The following is a 25,787-nucleotide window of genomic DNA, read 5'->3' as shown; positions in this document are numbered from 1 at the left end:
TGTCTGGCCTAGCTCAATGCATATCTTTTTCAAAGGCAGCTTCTGGAAGGACATTTAAATTCACTGTCCATTTGGCAAACAGATGATTGAAATGTAAAAAGATGAAAAGAAGCCTCAGTACACAGTTTGTGTGTGCTATTATCTGCTAAGGCATGGATGGTCCCTTTAGTGCACATGCCACCTGTGGGGCCCAAGCATTGCTGATGCTTGTTAGTGACACTACTAAGCTTTAAAGCCACTTATAGTAAGGAGATGTAATAAAGCTTGAAAGAAAATTAAGAATGAGATATATATAGGGGTTGTTTTTTAAGATAACCAATGAAAAAGAGCCTTTGTAGGTACTGGTAGCCAACTTTTGATCCAATATCTAATAAGTATAGAAGAGTCAAAGAGGATTTTAAAGATCAGATTCCAAGGTTTCATTAAATGCCAGCAAATATTGTATGAGCAGAATTCTGTGATTGGTACTTTACTGTGTAAATTAAGTATTTATGAGAGTACATGTCTCCTTCCCTCTTTCCCTTCCCCCATCTCTCATGTTATTGTTGATGGAGTTTTAACTCCAGACTGTGATTAAAGACATAAAACTTGTTATTAATTTTTCATACTTGCTACTTTTGGTTACTGGTTTTTATTTTTTTTTATTCATGTATTTTGCCCATGCTACTACATACTTGCATTTTACTACTCCTGAATTCATTTATTTTCTTGCTAAAATAAATAGTTATTTAAGCAGTGTTCTTTGGGGGGGGGATGAACCTTAAGTCCTTCTATGGTCAAACTGCCTTCTGTACTCTTAATTGTTTAGTTGGATATAAAATAATCCTAAAGTCTTTCCCCTTTACCCCTTTGAAAAAGTTAATGCACTGTCTTTTGGTATCCAATGTTGCTGATAAGTCTGAACTCATTACAATTCTATAATATCGTTCCTTTATTAAGTACTCTGTTTTCCTTCTTTTTAGTCTTTAGTTGTGCTTTTTTTTTTTTAATCCTTGATGCCATAAAATTTTACCATGGATTGTCTAATGTTGTGTTTTGGTTCCCCTTCTTGGAACTTAGAGGACTCTCTCAAGCTGAAGATTCTCATTTGTCTTCAGTTGTGAAAAATTTATTTTTTGAAAATTGCTACTCCTTTATTTTCTCCAGTCTCTCAAGGTATTACAACTCTGAGTGTGTCCATAATGCGTCTAAACGTTTGTTTCATACTTTATTCTTACTCAGTTTGTACATTTTCAGTTTGATCTTCTAGCTCATTAACTACATTCTTCATGTGTGAACAGTTGCTATTCTGCTAGTCATCTTTTACATTTATAAATGTAATCATTGTATTATTTCTGAAATCTCTTAAGTGATGTTTTTTTCATAACTACGTTTGTTTTAGAACTTGTTTTCATTGTATGGAAGCTGTACTTTTCTTATTATTTTATTCTTTCTTCAAGTGTAAATTCTTCTTGGTTGAGTTTTTTGGCTTTCTTTCAGGGGATTGACTTAACCTGCATGATTCTTAGTTGGAAGTTCACCTTCCTGGTCTTTTAGAGTTGCTTGCTTGAGATGATTGCTTACTAGATGGAGAAGGCATTATTACCACACTGGCTTCTATTTTCCTGCTCCTACAGTTACTGGTTGATTTGTGTACAACTAAAACTACAGGTAATTTCTTTGTCCTTACCTGTTTTCCCTTGAGACAGAGTCTTGCTTTGTTGCCCAGGCCAGAATGCAGTGGTATCATCATAGCTCACTGCAACCTCAAACTCCTGGGCTGAAGTGATTCTCCTGCCTCAGCCTCCTGAGTAGCTGGCACTTTGGGCATGTGCCACAACTTCTGGCTAATTTTTCTATTTTTTGTATAGATGGGATCTTGCTCTGTGGTTCAGGCTGGTCTTAAACTCCTGGACACAAACAGTCCTCCTGCCTTGGCCTCCCAGAATGCTAGGATTACAGTCATGAGCCACTATACTTAGCCTTTATCTTTCTTTACCTGTCCACAGTGTTTGTCATAGTTGATAACTCTCCTTGACAGATTTTCTTCAGAGTAAAAGTCAGAGTCTTCACCAGGACCTACTAGACAGTGTGTGATCTCTCCTATTCCCTTTATCTCCTACTATACTTCTGCTTATTCACTCCAGCCACTTTGGTTTCCTTGCTTGTTCTCAAACTTGCCAAGCATTCTTAAACGGATTTTCTGATTTCTCAACAGGTCTGTCTGCATTTACTTTTCATAAATTCACCATTAAATGTGAATATTGATTGAAAGTTTCTGTATAGTTTCAAAAATATTAAAGAAACGTATGTCTTAGAATTGAAAAATTCTAATATTAATTCATTTAGCAACTTCCCTCGAACTCTCCTCTTTTAGTAAAAATAATGAGTTAGGAATGCTCCATGTTTCCCCCGTGGTTTCACATGCTTCAGGCACAGTGCAGAGATCTTCTGATGTATGTGCCCAAGGCTCCTAAGATCAGATGTAGCTGTTTTCTTTAGGACTTTTGAGAGATTTTAGACTCTCCATAAAGCAGGCTCCAGACTATTTTTTAGACCTTAGAATCTACTTTTAACTCTGTCAGCTGACACTTTTCTTTGTACGTCACTCTCTGTAGTTCTAGAAGCTCTCTTATAATTCTAATGACTTAATTTTAATTATGAAAAGGCCTCCTCCTCTTTGTGCTTTGACTAATGTCTCCTGTTTCTCGTATATATGATTTTCTTCTGTTTCATCTTCTTTGCTTCCAGAGTAATCTTTTAAAAAGCAAATATCTTCCAGTCACTTGCTTACTTAAAACTCTTCAGTAGTTCTCTACTAATATAGGAAAATTAAAGCACCCAAGAATGCCACCTCTGAACCTTCATCTCCTGTATGCATGTCTAGCTGAGCTGGCTTGTTTACTGTTTCCTAAATGCATCATGCTCATTCAAGTCTCTGGCCTAGTGCTGTTTAACAGAAATCCAATGTAAACCACATATGTACTATGAAACATTTTAGTAGCCACATATTTTAAAAGTAAAAAGAAATAGGTGAAGTTAATTTTAATAATAAATCTAAACATATCCAAATTACTATTTCAATATAATAAATAATATAATTACTAATGAGGTATTCTACATTCTTTTTTTTGTTTTGTTTTGGTTCTAAGTTGTCTAAGTCCAATATGTTGTTTTATAATTACAGCATGTTTCAGTCTGGACTGGCCACACTTCAGTGTTCAGTGGGCACATGTGACTCAGGCTGCCAGATCAAACGCTGCAGTTATGAGACTTTGTCAGTATATTTAGTGTTAATCATCCCCAGGATCAGATATTATTTTCACTGCTTTCTATCCCTGGTGATAGTGAAATCTTTCTTTTTAAGTTACATTTATTATTTTGTTAATTTTTTATTGTAATCTCCCAGACCTTGAGACTTTTATTCGTTCTTGTTATGACTAGCATCAGGTATACACTAGATGGGATTGTCCCAAAATATTATTTCTTACATTGGGAGGATATAAATAAGAATATTGGGAAAAAATAAGTTTGAAGAGTGCTGTGTGAAACAGATTTCTTTATTGTAGAGCTTCTTGGACCCTCCATAAATATGCTTCTTGTAAAGAGCTAAGGAGCATATATTATAACATTGTTTTCCAGTTTATCATGGAACCTTTTTTTCCCCACAATATACTTATGAATTTTATTCCTGAAATAGTATTCCACAGTGTATGCAGTTTAGAAAGTGCAACGCTGTGTGAAGTATTAAATGCACACACTGTGCTGAAACTTCATTTGTTCAGATATCCATGGAATCCTTGTGAGCAGCAATGACAGTGTTCAGAAATCAAATATATTCATTTCATTTCTTCTACAAATACTTAATGAGCAGGCATTGTGTGTGGGGTAGGTATCACTATGCTAGGCCTTCACTGGGTAGTAAAAGTGAAATATAAACATACATTTGGCTCTTTATATCCATGGGTTCTGCATCCTCAGATTCAACTAACCATAGAGTAAAAACATTTGGGGAAAAAAAATTCCATAAATTTCCAAAAAGCAAAACTTGAACTTGCCATGTGCTGGCCAAGCACTACAATGAATCCACATGAATGAGGTGATATGTAGGCATACCCTTCTGCCACCTCCTGTTACTTGACACATCCTCAGTATCTTTCCAGCATTTATTCATTGTTTGAGCATTGTTCATTTCATGGCTCATTTATTCACTACTTGTGTCATGTGCACGCTTCGTTTCTATGAAAAAAATGGCTCCTAAAAAGCAGTAAGTGATCAAAGTAACAAAGTGATCCTGCAGGCCGGGCGCGGTGGCTCACGCCTGTAATCCTAGCTCTCTGGGAGGCCGAGGCAGGCGGATTGCTCAAGGTCAGGAGTTCGAAACCAGCCTGAGCAAGAGCGAGACCCCGTCTCTACTATAAATTGAAAGAAATTAATTGGCCAACTAATACATATACAAAAAATTAGCCGGGCATGGTGGCGAATGCCTGTAGTCCCAGCTACTTGGGAGGCTGAGGCAGGAGGATTGCTTGAGCCAGGAGTTTGAGGTTGCTGTGAGGGAGGCTGACGCCACGGCACTCACTCTAGCCTGGGCAACAAAGTGAGACTCTGTCTCAAAAAAAAAAAAAAAAAAGTGATCCTGCAGAGGCTAAGAGGGAGCAGAAAGTATTATCGCTTGACAAGGAAATAAAAACTTAGATCTTTTGAAAAGTGGCATGTTGCTTGCCAAAGTGGGCCATAAGGTCAGTGAGAATGAATGGAGCATTTGTACAGTGAGGCAGAAAGGAGCTGCAATTTGTGTTGCCCCTAAACAGCAAAAATGGTTTCTCAGGTTGGGGTAAAGTGCTTGCAAAGACTGAGAAAACTTCAAGTGTGTGGCTAGGGGACATATCACAGAAGTATGTCCCTGTAGGGCCAGGTATGTTGACTCTCACATCTTAATCCCAGCACTTTAGGAAGCTGAGGCAGGAGGATCACTTGAGGTCAGGAGTTCAAGACCAACCTGGGCAACATAACAAGACCTCTGCAAAAAAAATTGTTTAAAAAATTGGCCGGTGGTGTGGCACACACCCATGGTCCTAGTTACTTAGGAGGCTGAGGTAGGAGGATTGCTTGAACCCAGGAGTTCGAGGCTACAGTTAGGCTGTGACTGTGTCACTGCATTCCAGGCTGGGCAACAGAGTGAGCCCCCATCTCTAAAAAAAATTTTGAAAAGAAGTATATCACTGTTGATATCAAAATTATGTGTGAGAAAGCACATAGCACTACTGTGAGGGAGTTGAGGAAAGTAAGAGGAAGGAGTTAGAGGTTAGTAAGGGGGATGGCTGGCTAGCTATATAAAGCTCCACAATCTCAACAACTTAAAGATCATTAGAGAATCGGCATACACTGCTGCCCATCATCAGTATTCGTGGACGACAAAGACTACCTTTCAAAGAAAATCTTCAATTGTGATGAAATAGGCTTGTTCTAGAAGAAGATGCTCAATCGGACCTACATTCATGACTACCAAGCAGGCTCCAGGGTTCAAGTCCTGGAAAGATCACCTTATTCTGGTGCTGTGTGGCAACACAGCAGGTCACATGATCAAACTAGGCCTCAACTACTAAGCAAATAATCTGTAGGCCCTTAAGAACAAAAAGAAAAATTCCCTGCCTGGCCAAGAAGGCTTGGGTGACAGCCATGTTGTTCTTGGAGTGGTTCCAACCCATGCTGCGTTCCTGGACTGAAGAAATACCTCAGAGAGAAGGGGCTGCCATTCAGGGCCCTCCTTATAATTGACAATGCTCCCAATCGTCCCAGTCTCTCTATTTCACTGATGAGAATGCAAAAGTGATATTCCTGCCTCCTAATGCTACATCACTGTTGCAGCCACTTGATCAAGGAAGGCATCATCACGTGCATTAAGGTGACTACACTTGCCTCACCTTCAGGATGATTCATATTGCCTCTGATGCTAACCCTGACTGCAGTGTCATGAATTTATGGGAAAGTTTCACAATTGTAGATACTGTTGTGCTTACTGCAGAGGCTGTAGATGCCCTAAAGCCAGAGACATTCGGTGCATATTGGAAACCATTATGGAGTGAAGTAGTCAGTGATTTCAGGGGCTCCCTCTTTATTGATACAGAAGTCAGGAATATCTTGAATGTTGCAAGGAAAGTTGTTGGGGTAGGCTTCTCTGACATGATCAAGGATGACATCCAAGGAACACCATGTATTTAGTTAAGAACACAGAGAAACCCTTGTCTATGGCCATACCACCCTGAGACGTGCCATCTTGTCTGTATTTAGATGGGAGAAACCCTTATAATGAGGAACTTGAAGATCTGCAAAAATCCTCTACAGATGGTGGTGGTGATGATGATGATTATGATGCAGAAGATTTAGAAGGAGACCCATCAATTTGGACATTTGAAAAATTTGTAGCAGTTTGTCAGCAGGCACAGTGGTAAAAGATACGATCCTAGAGTACAAGCGTTGGGTGGAACGGAGCCTCTGTGTTACTTAAGGGGTAACAGCATGCCTAATACAAGATTTGTTTGATGATGCAAAGAAAAAGGAACAGCTTCCTTTAACAGTGTTTCTAACCAAAGTATCTGCAGTTGTGAGGCCTTGACCTTCAAGGCTGGAAGATCCTCAGCCTTCAACTTCCATAGATTCTGACAATAGTATTGAGCCTCCTCCAGTCAATGTCTGCAGCTAGAATATAGTTCTTCTTCTATAGATGATCCTTCTGACAGCCTGTCAGAAAGTTCAAGTTGGCCTGATGTCTCACCGCCTTACCTACAGTACCACACATCTCGTCACCTCAGCGCATCAGCACTGTACAACAGCCATTGTCATCATCATGCAAGAGTTATCAGGAGAAAAGAACCAGAGTTTTGGAGAGTGTTAACACAATGTGTGTGAAAGAGATGTGTTAGGTATTACAAGTAATCTAGAGATGATTTAAAGCTGCAGTCCCCAACCCCCAGGGACCAGGGCTGTAGACCCCTGCCCACCCTACCCTGTTTGTGGAAAAATTGTCTTCCATGAAACTTGGCAGGGTAGGGGGGTGCACAGCAGGAGGTGAGCAGGCTTTGGCTTCACAGCTCCCCATTGCTTGCCTCACTGCCTGAGCTCCACCTCCCCCACCCCCCATCTGTGGAAAAATAGTCTTCCATGAAACTGGGCTCTGGTGCCAAAAAGGTTGGGGACGACTGATTTAAGTATACAGGAGGATTTTTGTGGGTTATATGCAAATACTACACCATTTTATACAAGGGAGTGGAGCATCGTGTATTTTGGTATCCATAAAAGGTTCTGGCTTGACCCAGTCTCCCGCAGAGGGGACAACTATCTATATATACACATATGCACAATTAGATAGACACAGAGAATGTTGAGTGCCACCTTGTGAGAACATGATAAAACCTATCTTTTATTAATTTAATTTTTATCAGTATGTTAATAAAAAGTCAGAATAAGCAGATTCACAGTGTTTATGGCCATTTTTAAATGGAAAGGTAAGAGAAAATCATCCTTACATGAGTATTTGTTTTTAGTTTTGAAAAGAATTCAAATAATTTATAGAAATGATAGAGGAGTGCTTTCTCCATAAGAAAATAAAACATTTCAACTAGATATTGTAGGTAAAGCTAAAACTCCTTTTGGATCACCAGCCTGAATTCTTCTCCTTTTCTAAAGAGTACCACTATTGATTGTCTGGTATATATTCTTTGAAACCTTTTCCCCCAAACCTAGATGTGTATGGACCCAGAATACTTACAATACTATTTTTATGGTTTTAAAGATAGAGTGGTATCTTTTACATTTATCATGAAACTTTATTTTTCAATCAGCACATCTTGGAGACCTGTCCAAGTCTGAACGTACATACAGATCTGCCTCAGACCTTTAACTCCTAGATAATATTCCATAATAGGCTATATGACAATTTTGTGATTCTGCTCAGGATGGTTGTTTCTTTTTCCTTCATACTACGAGAGATATTATTTGTGATGAGTGTCCTTGTATTAATACATTCCTCCTTGCACACCTGTGTGCTTTAGAGTAGGTACCCAAAGAGGAATCGTTGAATCATAAAGTATATAAATTTTAAATGTAATCTTTCTTTTGCTTCCCAAAATGGTTATTCCTCAGGTTGCTCTCCAGAGTGGCTGTACCAATTCATACTCCTATTAGCAGTTATGAGAATATTGGTTTCCTTCATAGCCTTGCCTAAATCTTGTATTATCAGATTTTCTTTTTGCCAATCTGATGGGGGCATGGAGTAAAAAAGGACTTGTTTTAATTTGTATTTCCCTGATTGCTGGCAGTCTCTTCCAGTTGTTTCTTCTTCTGATGCTGTTACCAAAGTGGCCCTATGTTGAGATGGCAGAGCCAAAAGACCAAAGCAGTTCAGGTACTTGTGTCTCTGCATAGAAAGCAGTTGTCTCGAAGAAGTGCCTGCACCTATAAAGAACTCTGGTCAGCAAAACATACACTTTATTACTGGGTTATGCCTTTAAGATTTGGGGTCCTTTATTACTGCAACACACGTCACTGCCCTTCCACAGTCTTCAGTAGCTCTCTACTGCCTATAGAAATCAAATTCCGAGTGCCAGCGTGGTATTCATGATTACATTCCACTTCTTGCCTCTTCTCAGTACATTTCTTTCCCTCTATGTATTCAGTATTTAGCACACTTTATACCTTCATAATGTTGGTATTCAAGCTGTAAGCTAAAGAACCTTCCTGCCCCCCCACCCCAAATAAAACTTTTACATTAGGCCTTGTGGATGTGTGATCAGCAGAGCACAGAAGTCCAGTTATAGGAAATGGATGGATGAAAATGTGGAAAATGGAAAGTTTTGCTGGACCTGTTGGGCTAGAAGGACGATGGCGGTAAATGAATTGAGCTTGCTGATTAAAGGTCATTGTTAAATCCAGGCTGGATCAGGAAGTAGAGAAGGCTTAAGGAACCAAGATTCCTCTTGGAGGAAAAACCTTTTTTTAACTTCATTTGTTACAGAGCTAGTAGAAACTACTGTGTGTTGTAAACTCCCAGTATAATATCAGGAAACAGTTTAATAGGAAAGAGCAATGGATTTAGAGTCAGACTGCCTGAGTATGGGATCCCAGCTCCTCTGCTTCCTAGCTGAGTGATGGTGGGCAACCTTAACTTCTCTGAGCTTAGGTTTCCTACTCTGTAAATTGGGTGTGACAACAGTGTCTACCTACCTCATCTGGTTGTTTGATGATTAAATTAGTTAATCTATGTAGAGGGATATATTTGCTACAGTTTACATGTTTGATACAGTTAGTGAGCATTTAGATGTTAACTATAATAAGGATTGTTATTATTCCCATTGTATAAGGAAGTTGAGGGAATTTCTATATAAAATCTAAATTTTCTTTTTTGTGTGTGTGACAGAGTCTCACTTTGTTCCCCAGGCTAGAGTGCTGTGGCGTCAGCCTAGCTCACAGCAACCTCAAACTCCTGGGCTCAAGCAATCCTGCTGCCTCAGCCTCCCGAGTAGCTGGGACTACAGGCATGTGCCGCCATGCCTGGCTAATTTTTTCTATATATTTCTAGTTGGCCAATGAATTTTTTTTTTTTTTTTTTTAGTAGAAACAGGGTCTCGCCCTTGCACAGGCTGGTTTCAAACTCCTGACTTTGGTCCTCCCGCCTTGGCCTCCCAGAGTGCTAGGATTACAGGCATGAGCCACCACACCCGGCCTAAATTTTCTTTATGAAGCAGAAAGCAGATATGTTCCTTATGAATCTGGCTCTACTCTCCACTGTTACAGCTCCTTGAAGGCAGGCTCCATCTGTTTTCATCGTTATGTCACTAGCGGAATTCCTGGTACAAAGTAGACTATAGCAGAGAATGCTAGAATCAGACAGACCTGGGTTTGAATCCCAACTCCATTACTTGAGTGAAAGCTCTGGGGCAAGTAACTTAATCTTGCTGCCTCAGTTTTATCATGAAAATAAGGATACTAGGCCAAGCATGGTGGCTTATGTCTGTAATCCTGGCATTCTGGGAGGCCAAGGCAGGAGGATCGCTCGAGGTCAGGAGTTCAAGACCAGCCTCAGCAAGAGCAAGATCCTGTCTCTACTTAAGAAAAGAAAGAAATTAGCTGGCCAACTAAAAATAGAAAAAATTAGCCAGGTCTGGTGACACATGTCTGTAGTCCCAGCTATTGAGAGGCTGAAGCAGCAGGATTGCTTAAGACCAGGACTTTGAGGTTGCTGTGAGCTAGGTTGATGCCACGGCACTCTAGCCCAGGCAACAGAGCGAGACTCTGTCCCCCCCAAAAATAAATTTAAAAAATAAGGATGCTCATAATGCTTGCATTTTTAGGGCGTAGTGAGGTTGTATCATCAAACCAGTTTCCACACTTGCTTTTCTGGCTTTGGTTCAGTGTGTTACTTTTGTGAATGACCTCCTCCTTGGTCTTCTTATCCTTGTAGAAATCTTGAAGTATATAATATTTCCTACCCCCAACACCACAACTAAACATCCAGCATTTTAAAACTGTTTTCAGCCTGCCTTTCATCTACTTCATTCCTAGGTAGAATTTCTTTGTACCTAAATGATAGAAACTAAGTGGGTGTAAGATCTTTCAGCTGTGACATACCTCCATCGATATTTTTGCGTTACTGTTTTTTATGAGCTTGTTGATTTTTGGTTTTTTGCTGCCTTTTCGAATACATTTAATAGAGCAATACATGGCCTCTACGCACACAGGTTTTGATATATACCATTTTAATTTTTATTCTGCTTAAATGTTTTCTAATTTCCAATGTTAGTTCATTGGCTTATGGGCTTTTTAGAGATTTATTTTACAACTTTCCAGTGCTGGATAATTTTCTATTTATCTTTTTGTTCTTCTTTATTTGCACTGTGATTGCTGAATATTCTCTGCATTATTTCAGTCTTTTGAAATTTGTTGCCTTATTGTCAGTTTTTATAAATGTTTTTAGTTGCAGGTTTTTTTTAAGTTTTTTTTTGTTTTCGTTTGCTTGTTTGAGACAAGGTCTCACTCTGTTGCTTAGGCGAGAGTGCAGTGGAATCATCATAACTCACTGCCGCCTCCAGCTCCTGGGCTCAAGTGATCCTCCTGCCTCAGCCTCCCTTGTAGCTGGGACTGCAGGTACTCACTACCACGCCTAGCTAATTTTTTTTATTTTTCTTAGGGATGTGGTCTTGCTATTGCCCAAGCCAGTTTCCAACTCCTGGCCTCAGGCAATCCTTGCTTTGGGCCTCCCAAAGTGCTAGGATTACAAGTGTGACCCACCATACCTGGCCTACATTCTATATATATATATACATTTTAGGTCAGGTTTGTTAATTATTAATATGTTCACACCTTTGTGTGTGTGTGTGTGTGTATATACACACATGTGGGGTTTTTTGCTTATTTAGACTTACTGAGATCTATATTAAAATTTCACAGCATAATAGTGGATTTGTCATTTTTACCTTATTTTTTTAAGTTTTATACTCTTTTTAATTGATAAATAATAGATATATTTATGGGGTACAGTGTGATGCTTTGATACACATTTACATTGTGGAGTGATCAAATCAGGCTGATTAACATATGCATCACCTCAGATACTTATTATGAAATGTCTCCTTTTGTCTCTACTAAAGCTTTTATGTCAAAGTCTACTTTATCTGACATTAACATAGCCACATCAGCTTTCTTTTGGTTTGTGTTTGCATAGTGTGCATTTTTCCATCCTTTATTATTCAGTGTTTCCCCCTCTGTTAGCTTCGTAGTTCTATACTTTTTTACTCTGCTTTTCCTAAGTCAGAAATTACAAGATGCATTCCTTACCTGTCAGGTCTGCTGCTGTGGTTTCATGGGCAGTGCGAGTAACCTGGGGCACCTTAATAGCTTCACTTAGCCTTCTCCAGACTTGTATTCTGTTATGTAATATTCCATAATATATTTTAATTCGTTGTGTATTTTAAACTTCATGGAATATTAATGTTACTGTTTTATACAGTCAGCATTTATGTAGATTTACCCACATATTTCCTGTTTTCATTGGTTTTCCTTCTTTCTTGCGTCTGAAAGCATCCACCTGGAATCATATCCCTTTTCTCAGTGGATTTCATTCATTGTAAGTCTGCTGGAGAGTAATTTTCTTCATTTTTATTTCTCTGAGAATGACTTTATTTTTACCTCCTTTTAAGAACTATTTTTGCTGGGTTTAGCTCTGGGGAACCTGTGGCCTCAAGGCCACATGTGGTCCTCCAGATCACCAGGTGCGGCCCCTGGACTGAATCCAAACTTAACAATGTTAAAAGGATTTGTTCTGGGGCCGGGCGCTGTGGCTCACGCCTGTAATCCTAGCTCTTGGGAGGCCGAGGCAGGCGGATTGCTCAAGGTCAGGAGTTCGAAACCAGCCTGAGCAAGAGCGAGACCCCGTCTCTACTATAAAATAGAAAGAAATTAATTGGCCAACTGATATATATATATAAAATTAGCCGGGCATAGTGGCGCATGCCTGTAGTCCCAGCTACTCGGGAGGCTGAGGCAGAAGGATCACTCGAGCCCAGGAGTTTGAGGTTGCTGTGAGCTAGGCTGACGCCACGGCACTCACTCTAGCCTGGACAACAAAGCGAGACTCTGTCTCAAAAAAAAAAAAAAGGATTTGTTCTGTAAAATTTGGATTCAGTCAAAAGGTCTCACTCAAAGATCCAGAAGGCCACATGTGGCCCCAAGGCTGCAAGTCCCCCACCCCTCTTTTTCCTGACTGCTTCAAGACTTTATCTTTGTCCCCCACCCGGCCAGTTTTGCCCTGGTGTGCATAGGTGCATGGGTATGGTTCTGTTTTTGTTTATCTTGCTGGTAGTTCTCAAGGGTCTTCGATCTGTGACTTTATATTTTTTGCTAGCTTTGGAAAATGCTCAGTTGTCCTCTTGCTTGTATGTCTTAAATACTCGCCTTTCTTTCTATGACTCTGGTTATTCATACGTCATGTTCTCACTGTATCTTCTGTGATTCCTTCCCTCCTAGCTTCATCCTTTTTACTCTTAATGCTTCGTTATGGGTATATTTTCAGGCCAATCTTTACTTTTCTAATTCTTATTGCTGTCCAATCTGTTATTAAACCCATCAGTTGGCTTTTTAATTTCCATAATTGTATTTTTCAGTTCTATAATTTTTATTTCATTTTTTGTTAGTGTTTCTTTGCTGAAATTGTTAGTTTTGTCTTTTTCCCTATATATATAATGCATCACTGAAGTGGACCAAATCTGGCTAGTGAGCTAAGAATGATGTTTACATTTGTAAAGGATCATTAAAAAAAAAAAAAAAGAAGAAAAAACCAAGGGAAGTATACAGCAGAGACTGTAGCCTGCAAAGTACAAAATATATATTCTTTCATCTTCTACAGAAAATGTTTGCCAATGCCTGTTATATATATAAAATTATTTTAGATAGATATATATAGAGATACTTATCTGTATATATGGATCTTTACATATATAACATTATTTTAGAGTCTGTCTGATTAACTGTTACTTAAAGGTTCTCTGTTTCTAGAGTTTGTTATTTCTCCCAGTTTTCATCAGTGCCATCTTGTCTCCTTATTATGCCTGGTTTTATTTGAATAGAGGATGTTGCATATGCAAAATTTTTTAAATAATTTGAGGCCTAGGATGATTTTTTTTCTGTAATGAGGAGTTGTGTTTCTTCTAACAATTGACTGAAAGCACTAGCAACCCTGTATAACCTTAATCCAGCATCAGATATTGTGAGGGGATTCTAAAATCAGCATTAATTTACATTTGGTCACATTTACTCTTAGAGTATAATTTACTCTCCAGGGTCCCAATCTAAATATGGCCCTTCCATTCTAGCCCTTGAGATTTGGGTTTCCTCCTTTTAGTCAGTGGCTTTCAGAAGTGCTTCTCAGCCTATTGGCCTCCTCTTTAGGGTTCAAAAATATTCTTAGGAGTAAAAACAACCTCAAAGTTCAGATACTGTGTGTGTAGTTTGTGTGTTTATATGTGTATATCCAGATTTTCGGTTTATCTTAGGGTTCATCTGAATTACCTAACCCACCATTATCAGCAGGGGAATTTCGTGATGTAGTTTCTTTTTATGAAGTTTTCATAATTATAGTAACCCTCTTGAGATAATATAATTCAGACTTGACTGTTTTCTCCTTTAGAGTATATTTAATTTACACTGTGTGTGTTTCTTTAATGTTTTCCTATAGTAAAGCAATGAGAAACCCTGTTTTAAAAATTAAATTGATTTTTCTTAATGGTTCTGAATAGCAAGTTGCAGAGAAATTATTTGGAAAATATATACGCATACCTCCTATGTAAAACTTTAAGTACACTGGAACACAGTGTTTGTTTCTTAACTCCTATAGCATTTATTTTGTGAGATGTCTGTTTTTTGTGGCTTGAAATGTATCGTACAACCTGTGTTGCTGATAAGAATGCGGCCATATTAAAAATGGGGTGGTGGAGCCGTTTCCTTCTTGTGTTTCTTGTGTCCCTGTACCTAGCCCATACATTAGACATTCATTAGATCATTTTGATCACTAATGAAGCTTTCAGGGGCTGACTACAAATTAATACCATATTAAGTGTAAAATTGTATACAATATTTCTCAGAATATTAAATATAGTCAATTTGTTACTTGTTCTAACTCTTACTACCAATAGACAGCAAGATAATTGCTGTTTTATCCTGGTATTAGCCACCGTTTTGTATTAGTAGGGGTGGGTGTGGGGGTGTGTGTATGTGTGTGTTTTAATAGCATTCCTACCCTGTACAGTGGAAACAGCTATTATTAGCTGATACTTTTATTGAGGAAGGTATGAGGGGGCTGAGTTTTTCCTCTGAAATACCATTAGTAATTGCAGTCTTTTTTGAGTTTAGTGGGTTTACCACTATAGGCTTATCTAATAGATTCAGAGAGTACAATCGGTTATTATAATTTCAAAAGATTTTTGCTAAGAATGGAGACTTTAGGTTAGAAATGAGGATGCACAGCAGTGCACATAAAACAAAAATGTGTTGCAGAAGTTAGTGTATCAAGAACTTTAAAAAAGGTAAAGTTTGACATTTAGAATAACTGAAACTATTTTTTTCTTCAGCTTCCAGCTGATCTTACCAAGATGCACCTCACAGACAACCCTCATCCACAAGTGACTCATGTGTCTTCTAGTCAGTCTGGCTGTAGCATTGCCAGTGACTCTGGGAGCAGCAGTTTATCTGATATCTATCAGGTAATACCTTAGAAGTCTTCATGCTGTGCATATGGCTTTTTTATTCTGCCAGGTATCCCTTGCTTGTGCCTTAGATGGTCACATATCTTTTAATTTGGGTATGAATTTCAAGCATAAGTCCTATGAAAAAATATGCTTTATATGCTGTTTCAAATTTGTAAGCCTAAGTAAATGTTTTGTCTTTTAAAAATGATTAAGTTTGGTCCAGCAATGGATATAGTGTTTGCTTTCATTTCTTTTATCTAGGTGAATCCATATTAATATATAATAATGCTTGGCTGGGTGCGGTGGCTCACGCCTATAATCCTAGCACTCTGGGAGGCTGAGGCGGGAGGATCGCTCTCAAGGTCAGGAGTTCGAAACCAGCCTGAGTAAGAGTGAAACCCCGTCTCTACTAGAAATAGAAAGAAATTAATTGGACAACTAAAAATATATAGAAAAAATTAGCCGGGCATGGTGGCGCATGCCTGTAGTCCCAGCTACTCAGGAGGTTGAGGCAGAAGGATCGCTTGAGCCCAGGAGTTTGAGGTTGCTGTGAGCTAGGCTGATGCTACGGCGCTCTAGCCCGGGCAACACAGTGAGACTCTGTCTCAAAAAAAACAACAAAGAAAAAGAAAAAAAAAATACATATATATATATTGCTTGCTTTGGTTAAAAAAAGGTTATTGAAACAGCTGAACTTAAATTTATAAAAAGACAGATTTTTATTATAATGGATACATCTTCTGTAATTAGAAGTCATGAAGAAAATTACAGCTGCTTTTGCATTACAAAGCTTCTATTGTAGTATAATATGAATAGTAGCAAATTAAATAGTATATTTATAGATTTTTCCATTTTTAAAAACCCAGCAGGAACAATCTGTCAAACCTACTGAGCTCTTCAGTGATCCTTTTAATTGTAGGGAGAAGGCTCGAGGAAGACCCATAAACTGAGAGAATCCTCACACAATCCTGCTAAGATTGAACCCAAGTTAGGTTCAGGCGAGTGCAGTCTGTTTCCAGATCCAGATGATGGAACTTGTATGATGTTTGCTTTAGTATAAGATGTGGAGGACAGCTCCCCCAGGATGTGGTGCTTTATATCCTGGAGCCCAGTGGTTGATTTTATCAGAGATCATGGATATAGAACACTTTTAATAAAATAACTAGCGGATGCATGATATTGAGGGTTGGTTTGTTCAGGAATTCAAATGTACCATTTATTCCAGGGCTGTCTCATAGAAATTTAATGTGAACCACATATTTAATTTAAGTGAAAGGGGGCCAAGCGTGGTGGCTCACGCCTGTAATCCTAGCACTCTGGGAGGCTGAGGCGGGAGGATTGTTTGAGACCAGGAGTTCAAGACTAGCCTGAGCAAGAGCAAGACCCTGTCTCTACAGAAAATAGAAAGATTATCTGGGTGTGGTGGCGTCTGCCTTTGGTTCCGGCTACTCAGGAGGCTGAGGCAAGAGGATCACTTGAGCCCAGGAGTTTGAGGTTGTCTCAAGTTATGACAACACCACTGTGCTCTGCCTAGCCAGCAAAGCAAGACCCTGTCTCAAAAAAAAAAAGTAAAAGGAAATGTAAAATTACTTTTAGTAATTTATTTAGCACAATATATCCAAATATTATAATTTTAACATGTAATCAATGTCTTAACATTGATTATTATAAATGGATTACTTTGCATTCCTTTTTCATACTAAGTCTTCAAAAGCCAGAGTTTACAGCACATCTCAGTTCAGACTAACCATATTTCTAGTGCTAATAGCCACATGTGGCAAGTGGCTACCATATAGCACAACTCTGTAAAAGTAGTATCATCCTTGTCTGAGGAAAACATTTTAGACTGTGATTCTACAGAGTTACCCAGATTCGGGTATTTTGGAAAAACAGCCTTTTTCTTCTAAGGGAACTTTGGAGGCAGCAACAAGATGGAAAAAAGACAACTGCCATTTTTTAGTTTATATGTGGCTTTTCTCCATAAAAGTCATTGCTATGGGGATCTACATTTCCTGTTTTTTTTGCCATTTTACAGTATAGAGAACAAGGAATTCTGCCTATTCACCATTTTATAGTAGCCAGAAGAAAAGAATATTTTTTAAAAGTTAAAAACAGTGCAGTAGCTCTGGGGCCACTTACTATGTTCATGTAATTTTTGGGCTCCATGCATTCTGCCCCTCCCCAAAAGAAATATCTTGTATAAGTAAAAATTGTTGCACACCTCAGAATCCAAGTAGAGCTGTGGTTTCTCTGGACTCTGTTTTTCCACGAAAGGAATCCTGAGGAAGACTAACCCTGGATCATTGAAGTTCAGGGATTTGGCTGTAGATTTCTCTCAGGATGAGGGGTAGTATCTGGACCTTTCTAAGAGAGACTACATGGAGATGTTGTGTTGACAAATTATAGGAACCTGGTCTGACTGGGATATTTACATTTCTAAGCCAGATGTGATCTACTTTTTTGAACAAGGAGCAGTGCTCTGGGTCATTGTGCAAGAAGGGACCAAAGGATGGTACACAGGTGGAGATTAAGGTCACTTGGAAAGGCAGAATGCTTTACTGTGAAGTAGAAGATGATCTGTACACAAATGGTTCCTGTATCTTTGCAAAGATGCTGCAGGAGTTTCTGAAGCACTACACTTAATATTAGCATCTACAGATTGCCCACCTGTTAGCTAGCCAGCCTGAAGCTGGGACTGGAATATGCGTTACTGGTGGTGTTTGGAGGTATTCTGTTGCAGGACCATGGCCCTACATGTGCCTGTACTGCTCCCAACCTTCCGTGTGTTTTCTTTCCTTGGTAGCACTCTCTACAATGCATTCTACCTTATAAGAGATTAATTGTAAGATTGGACAGACTGTAGACAGGCATCCTTGCCAGTTCTGCATATTATAAGGTATTGAAGACAGCACCTTTTCTTACCCTGGCAACCTGAAAGTTACCATTGGCTCTCTTCCTCCAATCATTGCAGTCAGCACCAAATCTTCTCAGATCTGCCTCTTACATCATTAATTGTATGTGTGTGTATGTGTGTTTTATGTTAACTTCTGTATAATTTACATGTAATAAAATTTGCTCTCTCTAGTATAGCTTACATCAAGACATAGAACATTTCCATCACCCTAGAAAGTACCCATATAACCCCTCTCCTGACCCCAGGCCCTTGGACACCGCCAGTCTCTTTTTCTGCCCTTACCATTTTGCTTTTTCTGTAAGGTCATATAAATGGGATCATATAGTTTAAACAAAAGATGATGGTATGAAACTTACAAATTAATAAGATAGAAGTGTTAATGGCTGGGCACGGTGGCTCACGCCTATAATCTCAACAACTTGGGAGGCCAGAGGATCACTTGAGGTCAGACCAGCCTGGGCAACGTAAGACGCCGTCTATTTAAGAAAATGAAAAAAATTAGCCGAGTGTGGTGGCGCATACCTGTAGTTCCATCTACTCAGGAGGCTGACATGAAAGGACCTCTTAAGCCCAGGAGTTCAAGTCTTCAGTTAGCTATGATTGCACCACTGTGCTTCAGCCTAGGCAACAGAGCAAGTCTCTGTCTCAAAAAAGATAAGTGTTAATGAATGTATGAAGAGTAAACAGATAAAAGTAACAAAAGTATTGAAATTCTAGAGCCAAAATAGGAACTCAGAAATTTAAAGGAGAAAGTTATGATAATGGCTGACATAAAAAATGTAAAATGTAAGATAAATTTTTAAAGAATGGCCAAAAAAGTAAAAATCCTCAAACTCTGATTTAACAGTTAATTTTAGAATAATAGCCAAAAGATAGTGATTTTAAAATAAATAAATATATATATACACATATCTACATACTTATATATTTTATATTCGTATACACAGAACGTAAATCTGAGTTCAGGAGCAACAATTGTTTACAATGTTTTTCTACTGGTGGTAAGTTTGTGGGTAATTTTTATTATGTTCTTTAAATGAACATTATTATTAATCTTGAGGGTATAAATAGAGTGTACAGTTAAAAATAAAAGTTGAAAAAAATGGTGTGGGAAAAGATTAAAGGAGTAATTACTAGAGGGTAAAAGGAATAAAAACGGAATAATAATAATGGGTTGGTAAAATAAACCCCCAAAATACAAGATTTCTAGAACTACAATTAAAACAAAAATTCATAGCTAAGGTAAATAATATCACCCAACCAAATTTTGTGTGTGTGTGTGTTCCAGTCAGATTCTCAGAACTTGAAGAAAAGTTATTAGTATTGGACCCTTGGTATTTGTCTTGACCTCAGGCTACCTTTGGAGTCCCTGTAAACCTAGGAATAACACCCTTTAGTTACAGGTGTTCATTGCCAACGTGTGTGTGTATCTTAGCCAGGAACAGTTGAAGTAATTGGTCTGGTTGTCTGAATTTAAGCATTTAAAAGATATTAAAAGTGAACACCTAGGCTGTAACAGTATAAGCAAAACATTGCAAAATGATACAAGTATTTTTAATTTGGTGAACTGGGGGGAAGAGAGAAGTGACTCATCCTAACAGCAGTTCTTAATAGGAAAACTGTTTACACCATTTTATATGGCCAACTGTGTGGCTGTATCCAATGCATTCCCTTCTTGAGGGTTTCCATGTCTTCTGGTTTGAAAATAAAAGCCCTTGGCTATCAACGAAACTTCAAAATAGGCCAGGTGCAGTGGCTCCTGCCTGTAATCCTAGCACTTTGGGAGGCCAGCTTAAGGCCAGCAGTTGGAGACCAGGCTGAGCAAGAGTGAGACCCCATCTGTACTAAAAATAGAAAAAATTAGCCAGGCATGGTGGTGCATGCTTTTGGTCCCAGCTTCTCAGGAGGCCAAGGCAGGAGGATCACTTGAGCCCAGGACTTTGAGGTTGTAGTGGGTCACTGCACTATAGCCCTGGCAACACAGTGAGACTGTCTCCAAAAAAGAAAAAAAAACTTCAGAATTTATCACAGTCTGACAGAAAAAAAAAGTCTGTGGTTCCAGTGTGAATGTTTCTAATCAGATTAGCTTTAAATGTAGCTAAAAGTATACATCAAGGTTTTAGAATGTTCTGGATAGACTATTTTATGCATCTTTAAAGAGTACTCAAGAGAATAAGGAGTACTTTTTACTAGATTTCTTTTTCTGTTCATTCCAGTGTTTTCCCAGAGCTGGAATATTGTGAAATATTAACTATTGAACAAAAGCCTTTGCCTTTTCATTAATTCATTCTTGAGTAACCCAAGGCACACATTTTATCCCCCACATATCCTTTTTGTTAGTTTCTATGTAGAAAGTAAACATGTTCTTAAAAATCTCAAGGCTCCAGTTACCACCTCTGTGGCAACACGATTCCCTAATTCACAGCTCTAGTGCTGTCTCTCCAGACCTCCAGTGCCACTTTCCATCATTATGTTCCTTTGTCACCTCAACTACCCTTGCCCCAGCGCACATTCTCTTCTGTCTTTAATATTACTGTTAAGCATATCATCTGAGGTGTAGATAAAATCTGTTTTTTTAAGACTGCCATTTTTTAACTGTTACTTGAAATAAATTGCAAGAATGCTGTGACTTCTTATTTAAAAAGCTTTAATGCTTCATTATTATCTAATTTACATTCTTCACTCCAAATTCCAAGCCTTTCTCTTCTAACTACAATCTGCAGTCTCATTTTATATTCTACTATGCCCTCACTTATACTCACTCAATCTGCTCTCCATAAATTTACTCTGATGATGAAAAATATCAAGTTTGGATTCTGCTTCATGACATATGTGCATGCTATTCCCTGAATGTGCCTGCCTTTTCCTGGCCTTGTGTTTTAGTCATATTCTTCTGCCTGTAGCTCCACCTAGATGGCATTTTCATATTGTCCCCATTGTTTTGCCAACAGGAAGAGGTGTTCTCCTTCGTTGGAAGCCCACAGCAGTTTTTCTCTGGGTCATGCCACTTTTTCACTCTGCTTTTTTTGTAGTTATTTATAAACTTGACATTTTTCATCAGAGTAAATTTAGGGAGAGCAGAGTTTGTGTCTTACATTTATATATGCTGAGTTAAGCACAGTGTTGGTACTTAGGAAGTAATCTAAAAAATTTTTTTAGTTGAATTACATTTGAAAGTAGAAACTAATATTGGTTCAAAAAAATACACATACAATCTCCGCTAACTAAAACTTCATTATCCAGGGCAAAGGAGACTTGGCTTTGTTTGCCTGCCCTGTTGTAGAGATGATGGAATGGGCCGGCCTGGACAGCATAACTATGAAAGATAATTTCACAGGGTTCTTGCCCTGAGCAGGAAGATAAAAAGGAAACATAGGAACTGAATGGCCCATGAAAAGATTAAATGTAGTATTTAGTAAAAATGGGAATTCAGTAAGGAGAAGCACTGAAAGTCTGAGGTGACTTACTACTTGCCCTAAATTTGAAGATGTGGTTTTTATAAGTTTATATCACTCTTAATTCCAACCTGTAGTTCCCCTCATTGTGGCTTCATGTTTATCGAGATGCAAACAGGAAAAGGATATCCTCTGGCGGTTTATTTGAGGAAGGCCAAGTCATCAGAAAATTACCTCAGACTGTCTGCCTCACCAAATTGTATTTACACATATAGACAGTGATACATTCAGATGACAGGAAAGGAAAAACACGAGATGTTTAATACTTGTCTTAGTCTTATCACCAGGATATGTATTTTTCCCTGGACTTCATTTATCATGATCTTTCTGCTGTATCCCAGCTGCTAGGGTTAAAGTAGTTGAAAGGTGAGGGCTCAATCTTTTCCATACCTTACCTGCATGAACATGGAGTGTCTTCTGACCCACATTTGTTGTACCAACCCTTGGTGTTACCATATGAGTTTCTAAGCTCTATCAAATTTTCTTTTTTTTTTCCCCTTCTTTACATTTCCTTATTGAAATTCTCCAGTTTTCCTCTAATTATGTTTTTTTTTTCTTTTAAATCCTTGATATAATAACTGTTGAAAGTTCTTGTCTCCTAATTCTATCATCTCTGTCATTCCCAGGTCTCTTTATATTGATTGCTTTTTTTCCTCCTGGTTATAGGTCAGATTTCCCAGCTTCACATATCTGTTAAGTTTTTATTGTATGCTGCACATTGTAGATGCTACATTTAAAAAAGTTCTTATTTAGTTATTAGAGAATTAAACTTTCTGTCTAGGAACTGCATCTTCAGAAATACCATGCAGTGAGTAATGTCTAGTCTTGGGGGTTATCATACCTACCTTTACCTCAGGAACCTGGCCTGCCTTTGTTTAGTCAAGGATTTAGACCTTGGTTTTTATTACACATAGTTCTTTTTATTCATTTATTTTTAAATTTAAAAAAAAGACTTTTTTATTTCCTAGCATGTTTTTGGCCAGTATTATTTTTTATTATTGATTCCTATTTTGTCAGCTTATCCTCTTGTATACTCTTAATATTTTAACAGCTTAGTATATTTTTTAATTAATTGTATTCATTCTTTTTATACTACTTTGAAAAAAACAGCTATAAGAAGGCAATTATAAGAATAGAATATATTCTTTGCATTTAGCTTTAAAGTGTTTCTAAGGGAGCCATCCATCTTTTTATCAGACATCCAAAAAGGGGGAATGAGACTAGGCTGAAATAGTCTGTCAGGGGATGAAAACTTTACATTAGTGAAGACAGGGTAGCTTAGGAGCCTTAATTTATAATGTACATTGTGCTTAAAATTTGACAAAATGGAAAAGGGCCATTTTTTTTCCATATTCTGAAAAATTAAGTTGTATAAAAAAATGTTGCTTTAGTGTTCTTGAACACTAGTTTCTTAGATTAAAATTTGTGTAAGTAAGTTAGGTTTTGGAGAAAGTCTTTTTAGCACATACACATGTTTAAATTAAGACTACTTGCCTTTGATAAGGGACTATAACCTGTAAGCAAGTTTGTGGTTCTAAAAATGTATTACTCAGAAATATACTCCATTTAAAACCTAAAGTTTCGTAGCCAGAAAACAGTTCAGAGCATACTAGTTAGTCATGAGATAGGATTGCCCCTGTATGACTGTGTCTTAGTCTATTCAGGCTACTGTAACAAAATACGATAGACTGGGTAGCTTATAAACAACAGAAATTAATTTCTTACAGCTCTTGAGGCTGGAAAATTCAAGATCAAGGCAATGGCAGGTTTGGTGTCTGGTGAAGGCCATTTTTCTGATTCATAAATGGTACTTTCTAGCTGTGTTTTTTTGTGGTGGAAGGGGTAAATGAGTTCCCTCGGGCCTCTATAGGGGTATTGATCCCATTCATGAGAATTCTCAATATCCAATCCCAATCTAAGTACTATCACCTTAGAGGTTAGGATTTCAGCATAAGAATTTTGAGAGAACACAAACATTCATACCATAGCAGACCCTTAAGAGCCAGCTTGTCTAATCTTAAAGATCTCAAGTGAGATATTTAGTCTGGATTATTAACCAGCTATCACTTAAAGCTGTGCAGAAATCCAAGGGAAGTATAAGGCATAGTCTTTAGAAACAGATCAGGACTCTTTCAGTTGCAGATATCAAAGCCCTAACTTGAATTTACAAAAGCCAAAAAGATAATTTATTGACCATCAGAGAAAGCAGAGGCGCAGCGCTGGCCACCAGGAACCTGGATTCTTGCAAGTGTGTCTGTCCCCGTTTGTCTTTCTCTCTCTGGTCTTTAGGCTCCCTGTAGCTTATTTTTGCTTCCTCTCTGCCTCTGCTTTTTGTCACTAGTGCTCTTTGCTGCATGTGCTGCGTTCTTCCTTTTTCTGTCCTGCGTGCTCTTTTTCTGTTGCTTGGTTGCTCTCTATCTCTGCCTCTTTCTGTGTCTGCCTTTCCTGATTGGTGTCTTCCTCCCCCTTCCCCTGCCCCTGTTACTGCCTCCTATCAGAGAAAGGCATTTTCATGTGGCTGTAGATCAGGCGTCCTTAAACTAGGGCCCACGGGCCACATGCGGCTTGCCGGGTGTTTTTGCCGCCACTGCCTGTCCTGCTTAGCAGCCGACTCCTCTCGGGCCCACAGTGCGCATGTGTGGAATGTATGCCGCACTCTCCAACAGCCCTCCAATAGTCTGAGGTACAGTGAACTGGCCCCCTGTTTAAAAAGTTTGAGGACCCCTGCTGTAGATTGTCTACTCAACGTTTTTCTCATTCAGCAACCAGAAGAGAAAGGATGCTCTGCTTCTAGCTCCAATTACTTATAAAAATCTGGAGAAAAAAACCTTTCTACCTTACCTTATGTAGCCAGGGAACCCAGTACTGTTCCCCACCGGAATCTCTGGGTTTAAGATGGAGATGAACAGCAATCCTCAAAAGCAGGAAGATATTCTGGGCAGCTAAACTAGTAAATGTTCAAAACAAGAAATGATACTTAAATGTTTGGATGAAGATTCTACAGTCTTCACTAAAAGTCATATTTGCTCATTTTTTATTATAGAATTCCTGTTTACTTTATTCTCTCATAACATTAATATTCATACTTTTTCATTTATATTAATCAAGTGAGCATAATATTTAGAAATATTTTTTAATAATGTACTTTAGGACAATTATTTTCTGAAAGCCATCATTATTTTCTATGAATGACCTTTTAATGTGTAGGTTTTAAAATTTTTTTAAATATGTTCTCTAGTTTTTTTCCACTTCCCAAAGTAGAGGATAATTTATAGTTTTTAAAAATTTGATATTTTCTTTAAGATCTGAGACTACTATGTTTTCAAACTTATAGTTGTAAGTATTAGTTCATTTTAAAGATTAGTTAGAATAATTGCAGCCCTTTAGCACACTATTAGATTCAACAATAAGGTATTGGGAAGTGGTGGGTATTTGTTCAATACTTTATGATGAGTCTGTTTTAGCGCATTTCAGTACTATTCTTTACCTCTAAATTTGCTCTTAATTTACATGATTACCTATCCTGCTAGACTTTAATTCTCTGTGGATGAAAACCAAATATATTTTTCACATCACCCAGCATAAGCTAATGGGTACTCATAAAGTGATTGTTGGTTAACTCTCTTTCTTGTACTTTGTTTTAGAAAACTTTGTACTTTCAGGAAATGCAAGTTTTGTTGGGAAAGAGAACTTTCCAACGGAACTTACTGGTTCAGATTTATCACCTAGTTGTCACATGGTGGAATGATGAGCTTGTATTTGGGGCAGAAAGAAACCTTTTTAAAATAAGTATCATTTCATTATATTCTTGATATAGTGTGCAGCGTTGCCTAATTCTTTATAATATTTTGTAAGGAAGGGGTAGATTTTGATTAAGTCAAAGTATGACATATGATATTTTTAAGATGAAAATGGTAAGTGATCGAGATTTATTTCTGTAGGCTACGGAGAGTGAGGTAGGAGATGTAGATTTAACACGTCTTCCAGAAGGACCTGTTGATTCTGAGGATGAAGAAGAGGAAGATGAAGAAATTGATCGAACAGATCCATTGCAGGGACGAGATCTTGTTCGAGAATGTCTTGAAAAAGAGCCTGCAGACAAAACTGATGATGACATTGGTAAGAAATACATCTGTTCACAATAAGAATTTGTAACTTTTATGCAATTCCATATTGCCACATAACAAATTACTCTAGAAT

At 38.1% G+C, this 25,787-nt stretch overlaps 1 protein-coding gene across 13 annotated transcripts in view; it reads left to right on the top strand.

Moving 5' to 3' along the window:
- RAPGEF6 (Rap guanine nucleotide exchange factor 6) overlaps positions 1-25,787 on the top strand; it is a 198,596-nt gene that overhangs the window by 83,039 nt on the left and 89,770 nt on the right. For 12 of the 13 annotated variants that reach the window (XM_075995989.1, XM_012762092.2, XM_012762087.2 and 9 more), the window contains 2 exons: positions 15,102-15,233; positions 25,529-25,706. In XM_075995989.1, the coding sequence (XP_075852104.1) occupies positions 15,102-15,233; positions 25,529-25,706 (310 nt within the window). The remainder of the gene's footprint in view (positions 1-15,101; positions 15,234-25,528; positions 25,707-25,787) is intronic. The other variant, XM_012762091.2, reaches the window with a different exon arrangement.

This window comes from Microcebus murinus, chromosome 21, assembly GCF_040939455.1.
Source record: "Microcebus murinus isolate Inina chromosome 21, M.murinus_Inina_mat1.0, whole genome shotgun sequence".
NCBI lineage: Eukaryota > Metazoa > Chordata > Mammalia > Primates > Cheirogaleidae > Microcebus > Microcebus murinus.
The sequence above is the reverse complement of the archived record's forward strand: the minus strand, read 5'-3'. Positions and strand labels throughout refer to the sequence as shown.